The sequence below is a fragment of the Lynx rufus genome, unplaced genomic scaffold, assembly GCF_022079265.1.
Source record: "Lynx rufus isolate CCGP_SWC_20201006 ecotype Redwood Valley unplaced genomic scaffold, mLynRuf1.p SCAF_18, whole genome shotgun sequence".
NCBI lineage: Eukaryota > Metazoa > Chordata > Mammalia > Carnivora > Felidae > Lynx > Lynx rufus.
In genome coordinates this window covers 41,439,050-41,454,417 of record NW_025814832.1, presented here as the reverse complement: position 1 = coordinate 41,454,417, position 15,368 = coordinate 41,439,050, and the positions used below count along the sequence as shown (strand labels likewise).

At 51.2% G+C, this 15,368-nt stretch overlaps 2 protein-coding genes across 2 annotated transcripts in view; one reads left to right on the top strand and one right to left on the bottom strand.

Annotated features, from left to right (window-relative positions):
• Nucleotides 1–15,368, bottom strand: part of GOSR2 (golgi SNAP receptor complex member 2) — a 68,542-nt gene that overhangs the window by 25,323 nt on the left and 27,851 nt on the right. The gene's annotated exons all lie outside the window — the stretch shown is intronic.
• On the top strand, nucleotides 1,094–2,244 carry RPRML (reprimo like). Its single transcript, XM_047081712.1, has one exon. The coding sequence runs from the start codon at nucleotides 1,301–1,303 to the stop codon at nucleotides 1,661–1,663; it is 363 nt and encodes a 120-aa protein (XP_046937668.1). The 5' UTR covers nucleotides 1,094–1,300; the 3' UTR covers nucleotides 1,664–2,244.

Genomic DNA, 15,368 nt, shown 5'->3' with positions numbered 1-15,368 from the left:
GATACAGGCTCTTTATGGTAATATTGGTTCTGATGCAAAAAGGGGGGGCCAACTAAAATATCCAAAAATAAACATCTTCCTTAAATAAATGGTAGTAGTCTCTACCCTTGAAACACCATTCCTTCACTAAAAATTGTATTACAGATCAGTAGTTCTCAAAGCAGGACCCGGAAGCAGCATGAACATCACCTGTGAGGGTATTAGTAATGCACATTCTGGGGCCCCCAACCCCGACATAATAAGTCCTCCAGAATATTCAGAACCCCTGTTGTAGATGAATATTCATCACTACGAAAAGATACACAATTAAATGACAAAACAGTAGGTACTAACAATGCACCTCTATTTGAATAAATGTATGGAGACTCGCAAAGAAAAAAAGCCCAGATTTTGTACCAAGGTGGTAACGTCGACACTCGGGGGTAGGATTTTGAGGTTTTCGATTTTTTTTTTTCATTTTGCTAATCCATACTTTCTAGTTTGCAATGGTGCGTTTTTTGCCAAAAGGAACGCGGGGCGGGGGGGGGGGGGGAGACCTCAATAACTTCTTTTTGAATTAAAAACAAAAAATCAAATGGGGCAGGATGGGGGTGGGGTGGGAAGGACGAAGACAGCACGCCCCGCAGCCACTGCTTTCAGCCTGGGCACAGCAGCGAGGAGCGGGTAGGGGCGTGGTGGGACCGCTCGGACCCAGCGCCACAGCCCCAACGGAGAAGGGAGAGAGGAGAGGGCAGCCAACGCCGGGGGTGAGAGCTACTTCTCTGATGTCCAGGAAGGTTTACTGGGAGCCAAAGAGCGGAGCAGAAACTTAGGGCCGACTTCAGGAGGAGCTGAACCGCCACGAGCACCGATTCCCGGGATGGGCGCCTCGGGGAGATTTCCCAGCCCGAAACCCTCCGCCACTGCCCCCGGGGCGGGGCTGCCAGCTTCTCGGACCCAGAGGACTCCGGGGGGGGGGGGGGCGCCGCGGGGGGGGGGGGAGCAGGAAGGAGGCACGAGGGGGCGGGCCGTTGCTAGGGGAGGGGCGGCGGGGCCGGCGAGCCGCGCAGCAGGCAACTGCGACCCGCGCTCGGCTCTCCGGCTTCAGCTCCCGCGCAGCCTGTTGCTCGTTCCTCCGGGCCGCCGCTTCCCGCCCGGTGCCCAGGGCCAGGCGGCCCGAGGGGTGCCGGCGCGCGGGCGGCCTCCCGCCTTCCCCTCTCCCCGCCCGCGGCTGGACCCCAGCATCTCCGGGAGCGAGGACGCCGGCCAGCCTCCCCGCGCGCCCCGGCCGGCGCGCCGAGACCCCGGGCGCCGAGCCGCGATGAACGCGACCTTCCTGAACCACAGCGGCCTGGAGGCGGCGGGCGGCTTGGGCGGCGGCGGCGGGGCCACCCTGGGGAACCGCAGCCACGGGCTGGGCACGTGGCTGGGCTGCTGCCCCGGGGGCGCGCCGCTGGCCGCCACCGACGGGGTCCCCGCGGGGCTGGCGCCCGACGAGCGCAGCCTGTGGGTGTCGCGCGTGGCGCAGATTGCTGTGCTCTGCGTGCTGTCGCTCACCGTGGTTTTCGGCGTGTTCTTCCTGGGCTGCAACCTGCTCATCAAGTCGGAGAGTATGATCAACTTTCTGGTGGAGGAGCGCCGGCCCTCCAAGGACGTGGGCGCCGCCATCCTGGGGCTGTACTGAGGCCGCCTGGGCCCGTCCCCGCCAGCCCGGCCGCAAGCGGACGAGAAGGGAGACCGGGACCCTCGTGCCCCTCCCGGGCTCTGCCGCCGCCGCCCGGCGGGCCGCGCGAAGAACAGCGACGGGCCTCGGGGCGCCCCGGCCCGGGGACACCGTGAGACTCGAGGCGGTGGCGCGGGAAGGGACTTCCACACCCGGCTCGGTCCAGTGTGCGCCTCAGCGTGGCGGGGTGGGAGAGGTCGTGGGAGGCTGCGTGGGGCTGAGGTCACGTGCGGGGGAGTTTTGTGCGTACGTAGACGCGTCCGTGTGCGGGTGAGTTGCGGGGTGGGGCAAGTTGATGAATCCGATTCCCTGAGCTCGTGGGCCGGATTTTGCATTTGAAAAGAACCGTGGTAATAAACCTGCTGCCGTCGGGCTTCCGGCGGCTTCCCGTTCGCAACTCTTCACGGAGTGTGTGTGTAAGTGTAAGCTGTGTTGGCTGGGGCGGAGTGGGTGCGCTGTGTACCTCACAGGCGGGTTGGCCGCCTGACTGCGGAGCCGTGGGGGGTAGGTGGGGGGCTCTTGAGACCCCACTTGGAGGAGGCCAGGAGGCCGTAGTCCTAGAGGGGAACGGGCAGGCCCTGCGGGGTGGCCAGACAGCTGGGGAGATTATTTAAATCTTTGGGAAATTGGAATCTATTCCGTGAGGGGAAAAAAAAGAAAAATCAGTGACTTACCTGCAAAATGGAAGAAAAGCAAAATTAATATATCAGAACAGTGAATAAAAATTTAATCGGGGGGTTGGTGGGGCGCTAGATCTAGTTAAATTACAAGGCCAAAGCCCCATCTAAGGGCTTGCTTGGACACCATCCTTGTAGTGTGGAGCAGGAGTAGTGGGAAGAAATGCCCTTGCTGCCGGGGGTGGGGCAAGGGTGGGAGAGGGCTTTGTGGCGCGGAGGACCCAGGACATTTAAAATGCAGAAAATGACCTCCATATGCAGCTGCATTCAGGGAATTTTCAGTCCCCCATTATGAGATACCCCGTTGCCCAGAACCCAGGCACCTCTTGGAGATGCAGAATTAGAGTAAAGCGGTGTTAACGGGCTAGAAAGATGCCACTCATCGGCCAAGGGCGAGTGCGTGGCTCCACTGTCTGCAAGTGTCTGATCTGGGGAAGGGCTAAAACTGGGCATTATTCATTTTCGTCATCATAACAATCCTTTGAGGCAGATATTAGCATTATCCCTACTTTACCTTTCACTGGTGGTGAATCTGAGGCCCAAGGAGGTTAGGCAAGGGGCTCAAGGTCACACCTGTACCTAAAGGGTGGGGGAGGTGACATGCCAGCCCAGAGAGAGAGAATCTTAAGTAGGCTCCATGCTCAGCGCAGAGCTCAACGCGGGCCTTGATCCCATGACCCTGGGATCATGACCCGAGTGGAAATCCAGAGTTGGATGTTCAACCAGACTGAGCCCCCCTGCCCCCGCCGGGTGTCCCAAGGGATGCAATTTCTGGGGTCAGGTGCTCTCACTAGCAAGATGGCCCCTGCAATGGAGGACAGGAGGGAGGCTGCAGTGCCGCAGGCACTGTGTTCACTGGGGTCGGGTGCTCTCACTAGCAAGATGGCCCCTGGAATGGAGGACAGCTACTCACTTTCCCACTTGTTTGTTGGAGCCCACTTGGCACAGCCATGCTCGGCTGGCTGCTGGGAGTCACCCTTCCTGAACCTCCCCAGACCCCAACTCAGCAGCAGACCAAGGGCAGCCTTGAGCATTAAGGGGGGTTTCAGAGGGAAAGAAGGAAGCGTGATGGTTGTGGGTACCCACAAAAATAGCCCACATCCAGCATTCCAATTTGGGGAAAAAGGTATGTGTGCACGTGCACACACACATTTTATACAAAGGACTTTAGAAGGATTTCTGAATAGCATCCCTTGAGTGCAGCTCATGATTCTCTCTTGTTACTCAAGGTCACGAGAGATATGTGGGATGTCCAGATCCCTGAACTCCAGAGGCCAGGCAAGCATCTAGGCCTCTGGCATGACCACTGGGGAAGTGCCCTGAGGAAGCACCTGCTTACTCTTGCCGCCATATGCCTCCAAACTCAGAGGAATCTGTAACTCCAGTGCATAGAAATGGAGAGTTTAATCCATGGGGAACACTCTGGAATGCTGAGGAAAAAAAAATAAGCAAGAGTCAGGAAACCAGCTCCTATAAGACGATCGTCTGGCTTTACGTGTGTCCTACCATCTTGGAGGAATCAAAGACCACATCACTGGGGACTGGTACCCCTGGAGCTATCCACACCTAGGCTGGCCCAGCCAGGCAGACCAATGGACAGCTTCTGACACAGAGACACCCTCGGACACCAGAGCCTTGAATCTTCCTTTGCACCCAAAAGGGCGCTGTATTCCACAAACCAGATTACAACGATGGTAACCTACCTTTATTTATTTGTTTGTTTGTTTATTTATTTATTTATTTATTTATTTAGTATGGTCACTGTGCTACTCACTTTAAGGGCATTATCTAAATTCATCCTCATACCAATCCTTTGGGGCAGATACTAGCATTATTCCCACTTTACCTTTTACTGATGATGACCTCTATTTTGGGGGGCGGGTACCAGCAAATCTATTTAGACGAAACCTATTTGGGGGTACAGGGTTCTGATGGGAGCTTGCAGGCTGGCTGTGAACCTGCGTTTCTCCTGGGGCCTGTCTGGCAGGGGAAAGCTTGGGCAGAAAGCCCAGGACATGGGACCTGGATGTTGACGCCACAGCCACCCAGGCAGGGGACAGCCTCCATCACTGCGGGTCATGCTGTGCAAACTGCTGGTTTCCTGCTGAGCTGGACCAGGCTGACAGACATGCGCTCCAAAGGTGAAGTTCAGCAAGGCTTCCAGGGATCTTACCTGCAACCCTCACCTTCTTGCTGGGGTTCCTTTCCTGTCCCAGGTCCTGTTACCGTAACAACATTGAGGGTGATTATGGCTGGGCTTCGAAGAAAAAGCAGTTACCAGCCTCGAGGGGGCTTCCTCCCCTCCCCACGTGGACTCTGCTGTCTGGTTTCCACCACACCAGGCCCAGGCCTCCCTGGAAGGGCGACCTTTCCTCAAAACCGGGCCCTGGGCTCTACCCCTCTCCCTGCTTCCCAAAGCTTCACCCCTACCGTGGAACGGGAGAGGGAGGGAAAGAAATGCCATCAGTCCCTCCTGCTGAAACCAGCCAGTCTCCCTGCCTTGCTCTGTGTGGGCCCCACAGAGGGGAAAATGAGGGTGGTGCTCTGGCCAGGAACAAGGAGGGAAATGGGATCAATTTGGGGGTCTTGAGTCCTTTCCAGGAGGGCAGCCAGATTGGTCCCTCATGGGGAAGGGAAAGTTTGGGCCATAAGAAGGCTCTGGGGACCTGGGAAGGGCAATGAGGAGGAAAGACATGGGACAGGAAGAGGGACCCAGAAGTGGAGGGCTGAGGACCCAGCCGTGGAGGCCTCCACCATGGCCCCGCTCCCTGCTGCAGGAGAGGCCCAGTACGGAGCCATTGGAGCAGGTCTGGAGAGCCACAGCAAGGGCCAGGCGTCAGCAGCAATGCTTTTGGTGCAAGGCCTCCCCTTGGACCCATGATTTCCAACTTGACAGCTCGTGAGAATTACCCAGCTGAGCTTTCAAAGCCCTGCTGCTCATATCGCACCCCCCGGACCAATTGCAGCAGAACATCTGCGGGTGGAAACAGGCTTCAGAATCAGGAGGCCCTTCCTTGTTCAGTGACCCATCAGGTGGTGCTGATCCCAAGAGAGAAGCCCTTGGTGTTTCGGTCTTATGTAGTCCCTGCTTGCCACCTGTGTCCTGAAGACCCGTGTGACCATCCGTGCAGGGGCGCTGGTGTCCGGGAGCAGGCGAAGGGAAGGGAATTAGTTTAGACTTTACAGAACCAGCAGCAAGTTAATGAAGTGTTCTGAGTCACACTGTTCATCTGTCAAATTGGGATCATAAAGCCTGCTTCCTGTGTTTGTTGAGAAGATTCCAGGAGACAACGATGGCCGAGCTGGGCGCGGCGCTCTGCCCACGGGAGGTGTTGGGTAACTGGTTGCGAGTATCATGCTGATGCTGGTTGACCTCGCAGGGGCTGTCCTAAACCTCTGTGCCAGCCCCTTTCACGGCATTTCTCTCTTGGCTCTGGTGATCTGGCCCCCAGTCTCCACTCTGAAAATGCTACAGAGTTCACACTCTATGGCTCCCGGTGCTCTGCTTCCCTCAAATGCTTTTCTTCCCCTCCGTTGTCTCTTATAACTGCTCATTCTCCAAGGTCAAGCTCAAGTGCAGCCTCATCCATGAAACAGAATTTTGATCTCTTCTATCACATATCTTCGTATATCTACATAACAGTAATGTTTACTGAGCCCTTCTATGTGTTCTGTTCATATATTAACTGTCCTAAGAGGTGGCTTCTAGTACCATCCTCATTTTACATTTGAGGAAACTGAGGCCCAGCCTCAGGGTAAGAGACTAGTCTGAGGTTGTACCGCCAGTAAGTGGAGCTGGGATCCCGAATTCAGGCAGACTGGTTTCTGAGCTCCCACTCCTAACCACCAGGCACACTGCCAAGGTGGATGGCATGGGCCTCTCTCTGCCTTGCGTTATGGACTCTGGTGTTCATGTCTGTCTCCCTCACTGCATTATCCCTGAGGACCGGAGCTGTTTTCCCTGTGTATGTATTTTCTACAGCACTCACCATGGTGCCTTGTTTAGTTTAGGAATACCACAAACCTTTGTTGAACTGAGGACACAGCCCCCTGCTTTCAAGGGGCCGCACTCATCATAGGAATCAAGGATATGTAATCAAATCAAACACGAGGAGAAGGGTGGGCGTTCTCCTTAGTCAGAGACAAATAAAATTTTCATGGGAATGATTCCCCTTTTAGGTGCTAATAAGCATACTTGCCATTTAGAGAAGATCTTTCACATGCCAGAAATGGTGTGAAGCAGTTTTCCTATTTTATCTCATAATCCTTTCTGATTTTTCTATAGCCCATATCTAATAATCTCTGCAGGGCAGATATTGCTGTCATCTTTGAGAAAGCAAGGCTCAGATTGCTTAGATCACTCATTTAAGACCACAGCTAATCATTGGTAGAATCAGATTCAGGTCTGTCTGAGCTCAAAAGGTATTTGGAAGGTGAATAGGTGGTACATTTCATAATTTTCATCGAGCTTTGGAAATGAGACCATGCCTTGATTTTTCTGTTTTGTTGTTTGGGATGTTGGAGGAATATTTTTGTGAGCACTTCTCCCTTTTCTCTGCTGCACATGTGAGGGCAACGCCCCGTGCATGAAAGGGACTATTACTGATGATGAAGAAGATGAGGGTGAGAGAAACAACCCAGCACCATCATTCGACAGGCCATATGGCGAAAACTGTTATTATAAAAAATAAAGTAGAGAGAGCAGGAGAGGGTTAGGTCGAAATGGTAGACAGAATACTCCAGCCGGCTCTACATCATTACGAACATCAGGACTGACAGTAAAGAAAATCCATAGCATTGCTGGAAAATAGGAAGGGTGCCCTCAGTGGACTAGAAATGATGGCGATTTCCTAGACAGTAGTTGGCCGATTAGGTCGTATTGAAGAAGGTGCCCACAGTCCGCAGTTCAGGCATGCAATGTGGTCTGTCACAAAAGGCGGAAACAGGGATGCTCTCAACTGAGATGCAGGGCCAAAGCAAGCAGGAGGAGGCCTTCCTGGGTCCTGCAGAGGTTGCGGTCAGAAGGATCAGCCTCCTTCCTGTCCCAGGCCACTCTGAGGTTGTGTCATGGGCAGGACACCAGGGAGGACACGGAAAAGGAGAACTTTTTTATACCCAGTGTGAGCTTAAGGTGCGCTGATCTGGAAAGATGAGGAAAGGTTCGCGATGGTAGCGAGAAGGCTGAGAGGCCCCCAAAGACTGCTCTGGGTCTTTGATGCCACAGGCCCTGTCTACCCCGGATCCTGCCTTGTTATGTTCCTGATTGCAGCCTGGGATAATGAGATATTGCACTTCTAAAAAATGTGATCGTATATTAATTTTTCTGCAATGTACATATGGGCAATCACATGTGGACTTACCAGACAGGTGAAAAAAGTGAATTGCCATGGAGATGAAACCTGGGATGAGGTTGCCATGGTAACTAGATTGTTTCTAAAAGGCCACATCACCTTAGGGAAGTAGGAAGCTCCTGTCCAGGACTTGAAGTTAGAGGCCAAATCACAGGCCTTCCCATCAGGGCCGGGTGCTCTTTCAGTTTCTTTTTACTTCTTTTTTTCTTTTCGTTCCTTGCCATCCCCAAAGGCAAGAGATGTAGATTTTGGAGACCTTGATTCAAGCTCTGGCTGTGCCACTAGTAAGTCATGGGGACCAAGTATCTGTGGGCCCTGAAGAGGTGTGAGATGGGCTACTGGGCCTCCTCTCTAGCTTCGTACTGACTTGCCATGTGATCTTGGACTAATCATTTCCTGGGTTTCCTCCCGTGCGAAGTGAGGGAGGTGGACTAGATTCTCTCCAAAATCATTCCAATAATTTTCTCTTTTTCTCCCTTGACACTTCCTCGTAGGGCAAAGAGCTTCCCAAGTAAATAGGCTGGTGGAGCTGTCTGTGGTGCTGAACATTTGGCTGCTGAGGTCTTGGGCTCAAAAGAGCTGGCTGTTCTCAGCACACTTCCAGACTTCTAGACTCAGGTCACCTCCATCAGGAGTCTAGGGCTTGCTTGCAGCTAGAGAGGAGACTCCAGAGGGTCTTGGGCTTCAGAGAGCACTGGAAAAGGAATCTGGAGATGTGGTCCTAGCCTGACCCTGCCACAGCCAGCTTTCAGTATATTTTTGATGAAGCCACACCTCCTTTGTTTGGACCTTTGTTTTCTCATCTATGAACCTGAGGTGGGGACCAAGATGATCTCTAAAACCTGGAGGGCCCAGAGTGGTTCTGGAAGCTTGCCTGGGCTGTGGGGGAGAGGAGAGCCTATAAAGATGAGGTCATTCCTCACCTGTCTCAAAGTTCAGGCTTCTCTAGTGGTGACTGAGGGTGAGGAAGAAAATACACTCCCTTGTTAGGAACATGTGTTCTTTTGTCTGGAAGAAAAGGCAGGCAGTGAGCAGATGTAGCGTTTACATTTTCTCAAATGACAACTGAACGCCGAGGATGATGATTAGTGCTTGTTATGAAATGTGTCAAAACTATAATAAAATCTCCAATTTATACCATCCGCCTACTTATTGATCATCTTTCCAGAATCTCCTTCACTTCTCAGTAGTCCAGGATGAAAAAGACAATGAGGGGAAATCTTAAAAGGAGCTCACACTAGGGGCACCTGGGTGGCTCAGTCGGTTGAGCGTCCAACTTTGGCTCAAGTCATGATCTCACAGCACATGGGTTTGAGCCCCGCATTGGACTCTGTGCTGACTGCTCAGAGCCTGGAGCCTGCTTCAGATTCTGTGTCTCCCTCTCTCTCTCTCTCTCTGCCCCTAATCCACTTGCATTCTGTCTCTGTCTCTCTCAAAAATAAATAAACATTAAAAAACTTTTTTAATAATTAAGTAAATAAATAAGTAAATAAATAAATAAAGAACTCACACTAGGGGAGACATCATGATTCACTCCGAAATGTTTTGTGTTTTTCAGCCTTCGACTTCCCCACTTGGCCATGTAATGTGATGGTTGGGAATGTCGAGTCCACATCAAGAAGGGCCCTGGATTCAAGCCCTGCTTCTGCTCATTCTTAGTCGTAAGACATTCTTTCCAAACTTCAGTTTCTTCATTTGTAAAATGGGGGTTAATGACACATATCTCTAAGTATTTGTTGAACGGATTAAATAACATCATTTATGAAAATGATTAGCAAACACGATGTCTGGCACACCTCAGAAGTGATTGTTTTGGTTATCTATCTATAACTAGCTCCAAAAATTTGAGCTTTGAAACAATAACCACTTTATTATGTCTTCATGGTTCTGTGGGTTGACTGGGAGACTGTCGGCCAGCTGGGCAGATCTTCTGTCAGCAAGAACTGCAGCCATCTAGAGGTCGTCTGTCTAGTGCCCAGCTTTTGTCCCCAAAGCTCAGAAGCACAGTTGCCAAGCCTTCATAAGGCTTAGGCTCAGAATTGGGGTATTTTCTTCTCTGCCACATCCTATTTATTAACATGACTCACAGAGCCAGTCCAGATGCATTGTGGGAGGACAGACTATGCAAGGCCATGAATACTGGAGGCATGGTTCACTGGCAGGTGTCTTTGGAAACCAACGGCTACATTGATCAATAAATGATTTTTACAATCAGAATTCCAAGTATTCTTCACTCCCTTGTCTCTTCTTTAGAAGTACCACCTCTTTCTGGGTTTGCACAGAATTACAAAAATTATTTGTTGCCCATATAATTTAGAGTCATGTGGACACCTCCCAAACTATAGTCCCCTGGAATGGGTGTCAAGTTTTTTTCTCCCATATCCCCCCAGAGGCCTCGGACAGGACTCTGCATACTAAGTATTAAATGAAAGCTGTACATGTTGTTGGGTATTAATATTTCTATACCAGCTTTATTTTGGTTAATATTTTCTTCATGTATCTTTTTGAAAACCTTTTCCTTGCAAGTTTTCCCTGTCGATATGTGAGGCACATACAATACAGCTGGATTTTAAAAATAGAATATTTTTACTGGTATGTTTTCATGTTTTTAAAATTCATTTATTAGAGAGAGAGAGAGAGAGAGAGCGAGAGCCAGCAGGGGAGGAGGGGAGAGAGAGGGAGCGACAGAGGGAGAGACAGAGGAAGAGAGAGAATCCCAAGCAGGCTCTGTGCTGACGGCGCACAGCCTGACGTGGGGCTTGAACTCACGAACCATGAGATCACGACCTGAGCCAAAGTCAAGAGTCAGAAGCTTAACTGACTGAGCCACCCAGGAGCCCCTATAAATATGTTTACTTATTTATTATTATTATTTAAATTTTTATTTAGTTTTTAAATTTATTTTAAGTAATTTATTTTTAGGTAGACTTCATGCCCAGCATGGAGCCCAGTGCAGGGCTTGAACTCACGACCCTGAGATCAAGACCTGAGCTGAGATCAAGAATCCGAGGCTCAACCCAACTGAGCCACCCAGGTGCCCCAGTATGTTTATTTTTAAATTTACATTCAGTACAATTCACTTTTTTTGGGGGGGGGATATGGACAGTAGTATGAGTCTTGAACAAACGTTCAGGGTTGTGTAATCAGCAACATAATCAAGATACAGTTCTACCAAACAAGCTTCTTCGTGCTCCCACTCTGTAGTCAAACCCCCTTCCTTCCCTTAGCCTGTGACAAGTACTGATTTGTTCTTCGTCCCTGTGGTTTTTCTTTTCCAGAATATCAGATAAGTGGGATCATACAACATGTAGCCTTTTCAGTCTGGCTCCTTGCACTTAACCTAATACATCCAGGTTGCTGCAAGTGTTGACCGTTCATTCCTTTTTGTTGCTGAGCGGCATTCCGTCATATGGATGTATCACCATTCTTTTTTTTTCATTTAATTTTTATTTCCGTCTGTCTTCGGTTGAAGGACACATGGGCTGAATCAGTTTTTGGTGACTACGAATAAAGCCAACATGAATATTCACACACGGTTTTTGTGTGTACGTGCAAACAAGAGTCTTAATTTCTCTTTGGAAAATACCTTGGAGGAGCTTTGTTGAGCCACACGGAAAGTGTATGATTAGCTCTATAAAAATACTGCCGAACTGTTTTCCATGGCAGCGATTACGTTTTGCATTCCCATCAGCAATGTATGGGTGTTCTAGTGACTCCACACCCTCACTAGTAGTTGGTATTGTCAGTTGTGTGTGTGTGTGTGTGTGTGTGTGTGTGTGTGTGTTGTTTGTATGTGTGCCTTTCCACGTGGGTAATGGTATCTCATTGTGGGTTAAATTTGTATTTCCTAGTGAATGATGATGTTGAACAGCTTTTCAGGAGTTTCTTTACCATCTGTATCTCTTCCCTGGTGAAGTGTCTTTTGCTCATTTTTAAAAAATAAATGTTTATTCCTATTTGAGAGACTGAGCATGAGTAGGGGAGGGTCAGAGAGAGAGAGAAGGACAGAGGATTTGAAGCAGACTCTGCACTGGCAGCGGCGAGCCCGATGTGGGGCTCAAACTCATGAACCGTGAGATCGTGACCTGAGCTGGAGTGGGACACTCAATTGAGCCGTCCAAATGCCCCTGCTCATTTTTTAAGTGGGGTTGTTTTCTCATTGCTGAGTTTTGAGAATCCATTACATATGATAGTTATAGTCCTTTGGCAGATACGTGATTTGCAAATATTTCCTCCCAATCTGTGGCTTGTCTCTGCATTCTCTTAACAGTGTCCCTCGCAGAGTTCCACACCTGCCTTTTTCCCTCCCGCTACTGTGTCCGCCGTGCCTAGGTAGGACCTGCATAGTAGATATGCCACAAATGTCTGCTGAATGAGTGAAAGAATGAATGAAAGGGAGAGCCGAGCTTTCTGGGCCACTGAAGAGGTGACTGCATACTGCACCCCTCAGGACTGCGGCCTCCTTGCTCTGGTTTCTGTCCTTCAAGTGACCTTCCCATCTCCGTGTTGGCTTCGTCGGTCTCCTGACACCCGGCCATGTGTCCCCAGAACAGTGAGCATGTGTAGCCTAAGTGACTGAACAGACATCCTTCATTCCTTCCGTTCCGAATTTAGGAAGCGGCTTTCTGGTGGTTCATCACTGAGTTTGGTCAGTCCTAAGAGGCTGGCCTCTTTCGAGTGTCCTGACCCAGCTGAGCTTCTGGACTCTTCCAAAGCCTGGACCATGGCGATCCCTCTGCATTCTGCCCTGGGGGCTCCTGCCTGAGGACGCAGCCAATCTTCTTTATGTGGCCTCACTCCTGTATCTCTCTCTTCCCTGCTCAGTCCAGAAGGGAGAGTGGAAAAGAATGGCTTCTGAGGACATCCAGGGCTGGGAGGACTTTCCATGGTTAGGGGGAGAAAAAGGGAAGGGAAAAGGTTTGGGGCGGAGGGTGGGATGGCACAGGGGGGAGGCTGGAACAGGAAAAGTGCTCAAGAGATGCTCTAGCTTAATCTCTTCTCACCAAACTCACCGGAAGGGGTTTGCCACGCCCAGGAGTTGGTCACAAAGTTTCACTTCCAAATGCGGTGAGACCCAGCAGAGTCTTTCCATTTGTTCTAAAGATAGACAAATTGCCTCTTTTCTAAAGGAGATGATGAAAAACCTCTCCTTTCTCTAGAGTTTTTCATGCAGCCTGAGCTAGAGAGACTGAAAAACAGTCAAGGACTCTGGAGCACGGGGAAAGAAATGTAGAAAAGAGGTGGGGGTGGGGGGGGGGGGTGGATTCGGCTTTTTCTAAAAAGAGAGCAGAATACTTTTCCCTTTGAGCCAACCTTCTTTAAAAAAATTTTTTTAATTGATTAAAAATTGAAAAATTTAAACATTGGAGGTTGTATGCTCTGCTGTCTTCTTCTGAGTTTCCTCTGTCATTCAGTCTGTGCATCTGTCTACTGGTAGGAAGCAGACGATGCTTCTGCTAAGTCACTCCCCCACCTTCCCACCATCCTCCTCGTATCCCTCTCCGGCCACACTCTAGGTCCCTCCTTGCATTCTTGACACTGACTCACTTGTCCTGGGACCCGTCTCTGCCTGAGGAGGAGAGCCTTGAGTGCCACAGCTAATTGTGCCAGGCTGCCCTGCACGGCCCTACAGACCTGTCTTATCTTTGCGTTGGGCTTTACTTCGGTAAAACAGTTCCCGTGTCACGCTACCTGCACAGCCTCGGAACAGCTCTTCAAAGTCGGCGGCACATTTCACTGTCGGGGGAGCTGAAGGGCCATACCGCAAGTCGGGGTGGGGGTCTGGCTGAGTGGCTAGAGCTGGGTTCTCCCAACCCGTATCAAGCGTGAGGTTTTTAAGGACTGGACTCAGTCTGGAGGCAAACTCAAACTCCCCAGAGCCTTTGGCTTCCCAGAAAGTTGGGTCCCTCCCGTGTCCCCATCCCAAGACCGCTGGAGGCGGGAAGAACTCCTGTCCCCCAGGAGTGGGTGGGGGAAGGGCAATGCCCTGGTGGCCCAGTCGCCAGTCCGGAGCCAGCACATCCTCCTGGAGTGGTTCACAGCCAGGCCTCAGAGTGGCTCATCTTAAAGGCTCCTTCCAGCTTCAGTTTTCCAATTGTTCTTGGCTTAGTCAGGCTCTGAGATGCCTCGGTGCCTGCCCTCAGCACTTCCTTCAGTTTAAGAATAAAAGGAAGCCGTCCTCTGAGCCCCACACATGCCTCCCACCCCCAGAGTCTTCTTGGCTAGCTCCCGCTGTTGCAACTGTCAGCGGTGGATTTTTGGGTAATTGTTGCCATGGAGACTCTGCCTTGAGTTATTGCGCAAATGTGTCCCGTCTCCCTCATTTGGTGTGTGATACGGATGCTTGCAAAATGGTGAGGTTAAAGGCTCTTCACCTCTCTGCTTTGCCCTGCGAAGCAGGGGTTTGGTTTGCCTGGGCCAAAGCTTCTTCGCAGCCTGCTTCCCATTTCCGTCCTCCCTGAGGCCCCCTGGGCAGTCCCTGCCAATGGAAAGTCCTGGACACCTGAGGACAAGGAGACCTGCACTCTGTGGGCTGCATGGGGTGGGCCCAGATCCAGCGACATTTGGTGGCAGCTGATCTCCAAAGCCACCAGTCCCTGCATGGGGAACAGAGCCACAGCTCCTAGCACCTTCCTCCAGGAGACAAAGCCCGTCTACAAGTTGAGGGGTCGCTCACGCAGACCTCAACTCCATCCAGCTTCCGTAAATGTCACCATGCACACTGATCCCCGGTGTGGAACCCTGGCCTCGCACCTCGCCTCCGTTTCCCCTGAGCGCTCATCCTCCCACATGCAGATGATGGGATTATTAGCACTATTTTTATCATGTCTCTTTCCTAGCCAAGATCTGCCCTCGTCTCCCCATTGCCTCTTCTACCAAATACAGACTCAATTCGCATTCAGGGGCTCCCGTCAAATCCCTCCTCTCCCACCAAACCAACCGACCCTTAACGTCCTCTCTGCCCTCCCCCTCCCCACCTACGCCATCAGCTCTCAGTGGTTCCTTGCAAGTAAGCTCGCCGAGGGGAGCCTCACCCACCTCACTCCCACTGCCTTTCCCCAGGTTATCTGTCCTTCCACAATGAATGGCTCCCTGACTCCTTCATGTACATCTGCTCCTTACTGAGCTGGCTTGTTTAAAAGGCTTCAGCGCAGGGATGGGGGCGAGACAGTACAAGGACACTGCAGCACGTTGGAAGAGAGCAGGACGGTGCCATCCTGTTCCCGAGATACTATCGGCTATATAGCTGACTGCCACCCACGGGGGGCCATGAGACAGTCCACACATGGCCACCCCCTCAGCCCCTACTCGGATTTGACCAGCTTCCCAATAAAGGATCCATCATTACACAACAGTTAAGAAACAGGGGAAATAAGAAAGCTTGTAAGGCGGAATTCTGGCCTTATGTGGGGAGAAGATTTCTGTTTATATTGCTGCACAGGAGGAGACAGGATCTGAATTAGAATACTGTAAGGGCTGCTGATCCAGGACTAATCTTAGGGGCTGTTCTTCAGATTTTCCCTGGAGGCGGAGACGCACCCTCCTGCTAACTGCAGTTCCCCCTCTTCCCTCCACTCTCCATCTCTGCAGGGTTGCGGTCCAGACCCTCTTTTCTTGTCTGAGCTCTGCTCAAATGAT

Excerpts from the sequence above, each read along its gene's own strand:
- RPRML (XM_047081712.1), top strand. The coding sequence starts at position 1,301 with ATGAACGCGACCTTCCTGAACCACAGCGGCCTGGAGGCGGCGGGCGGC.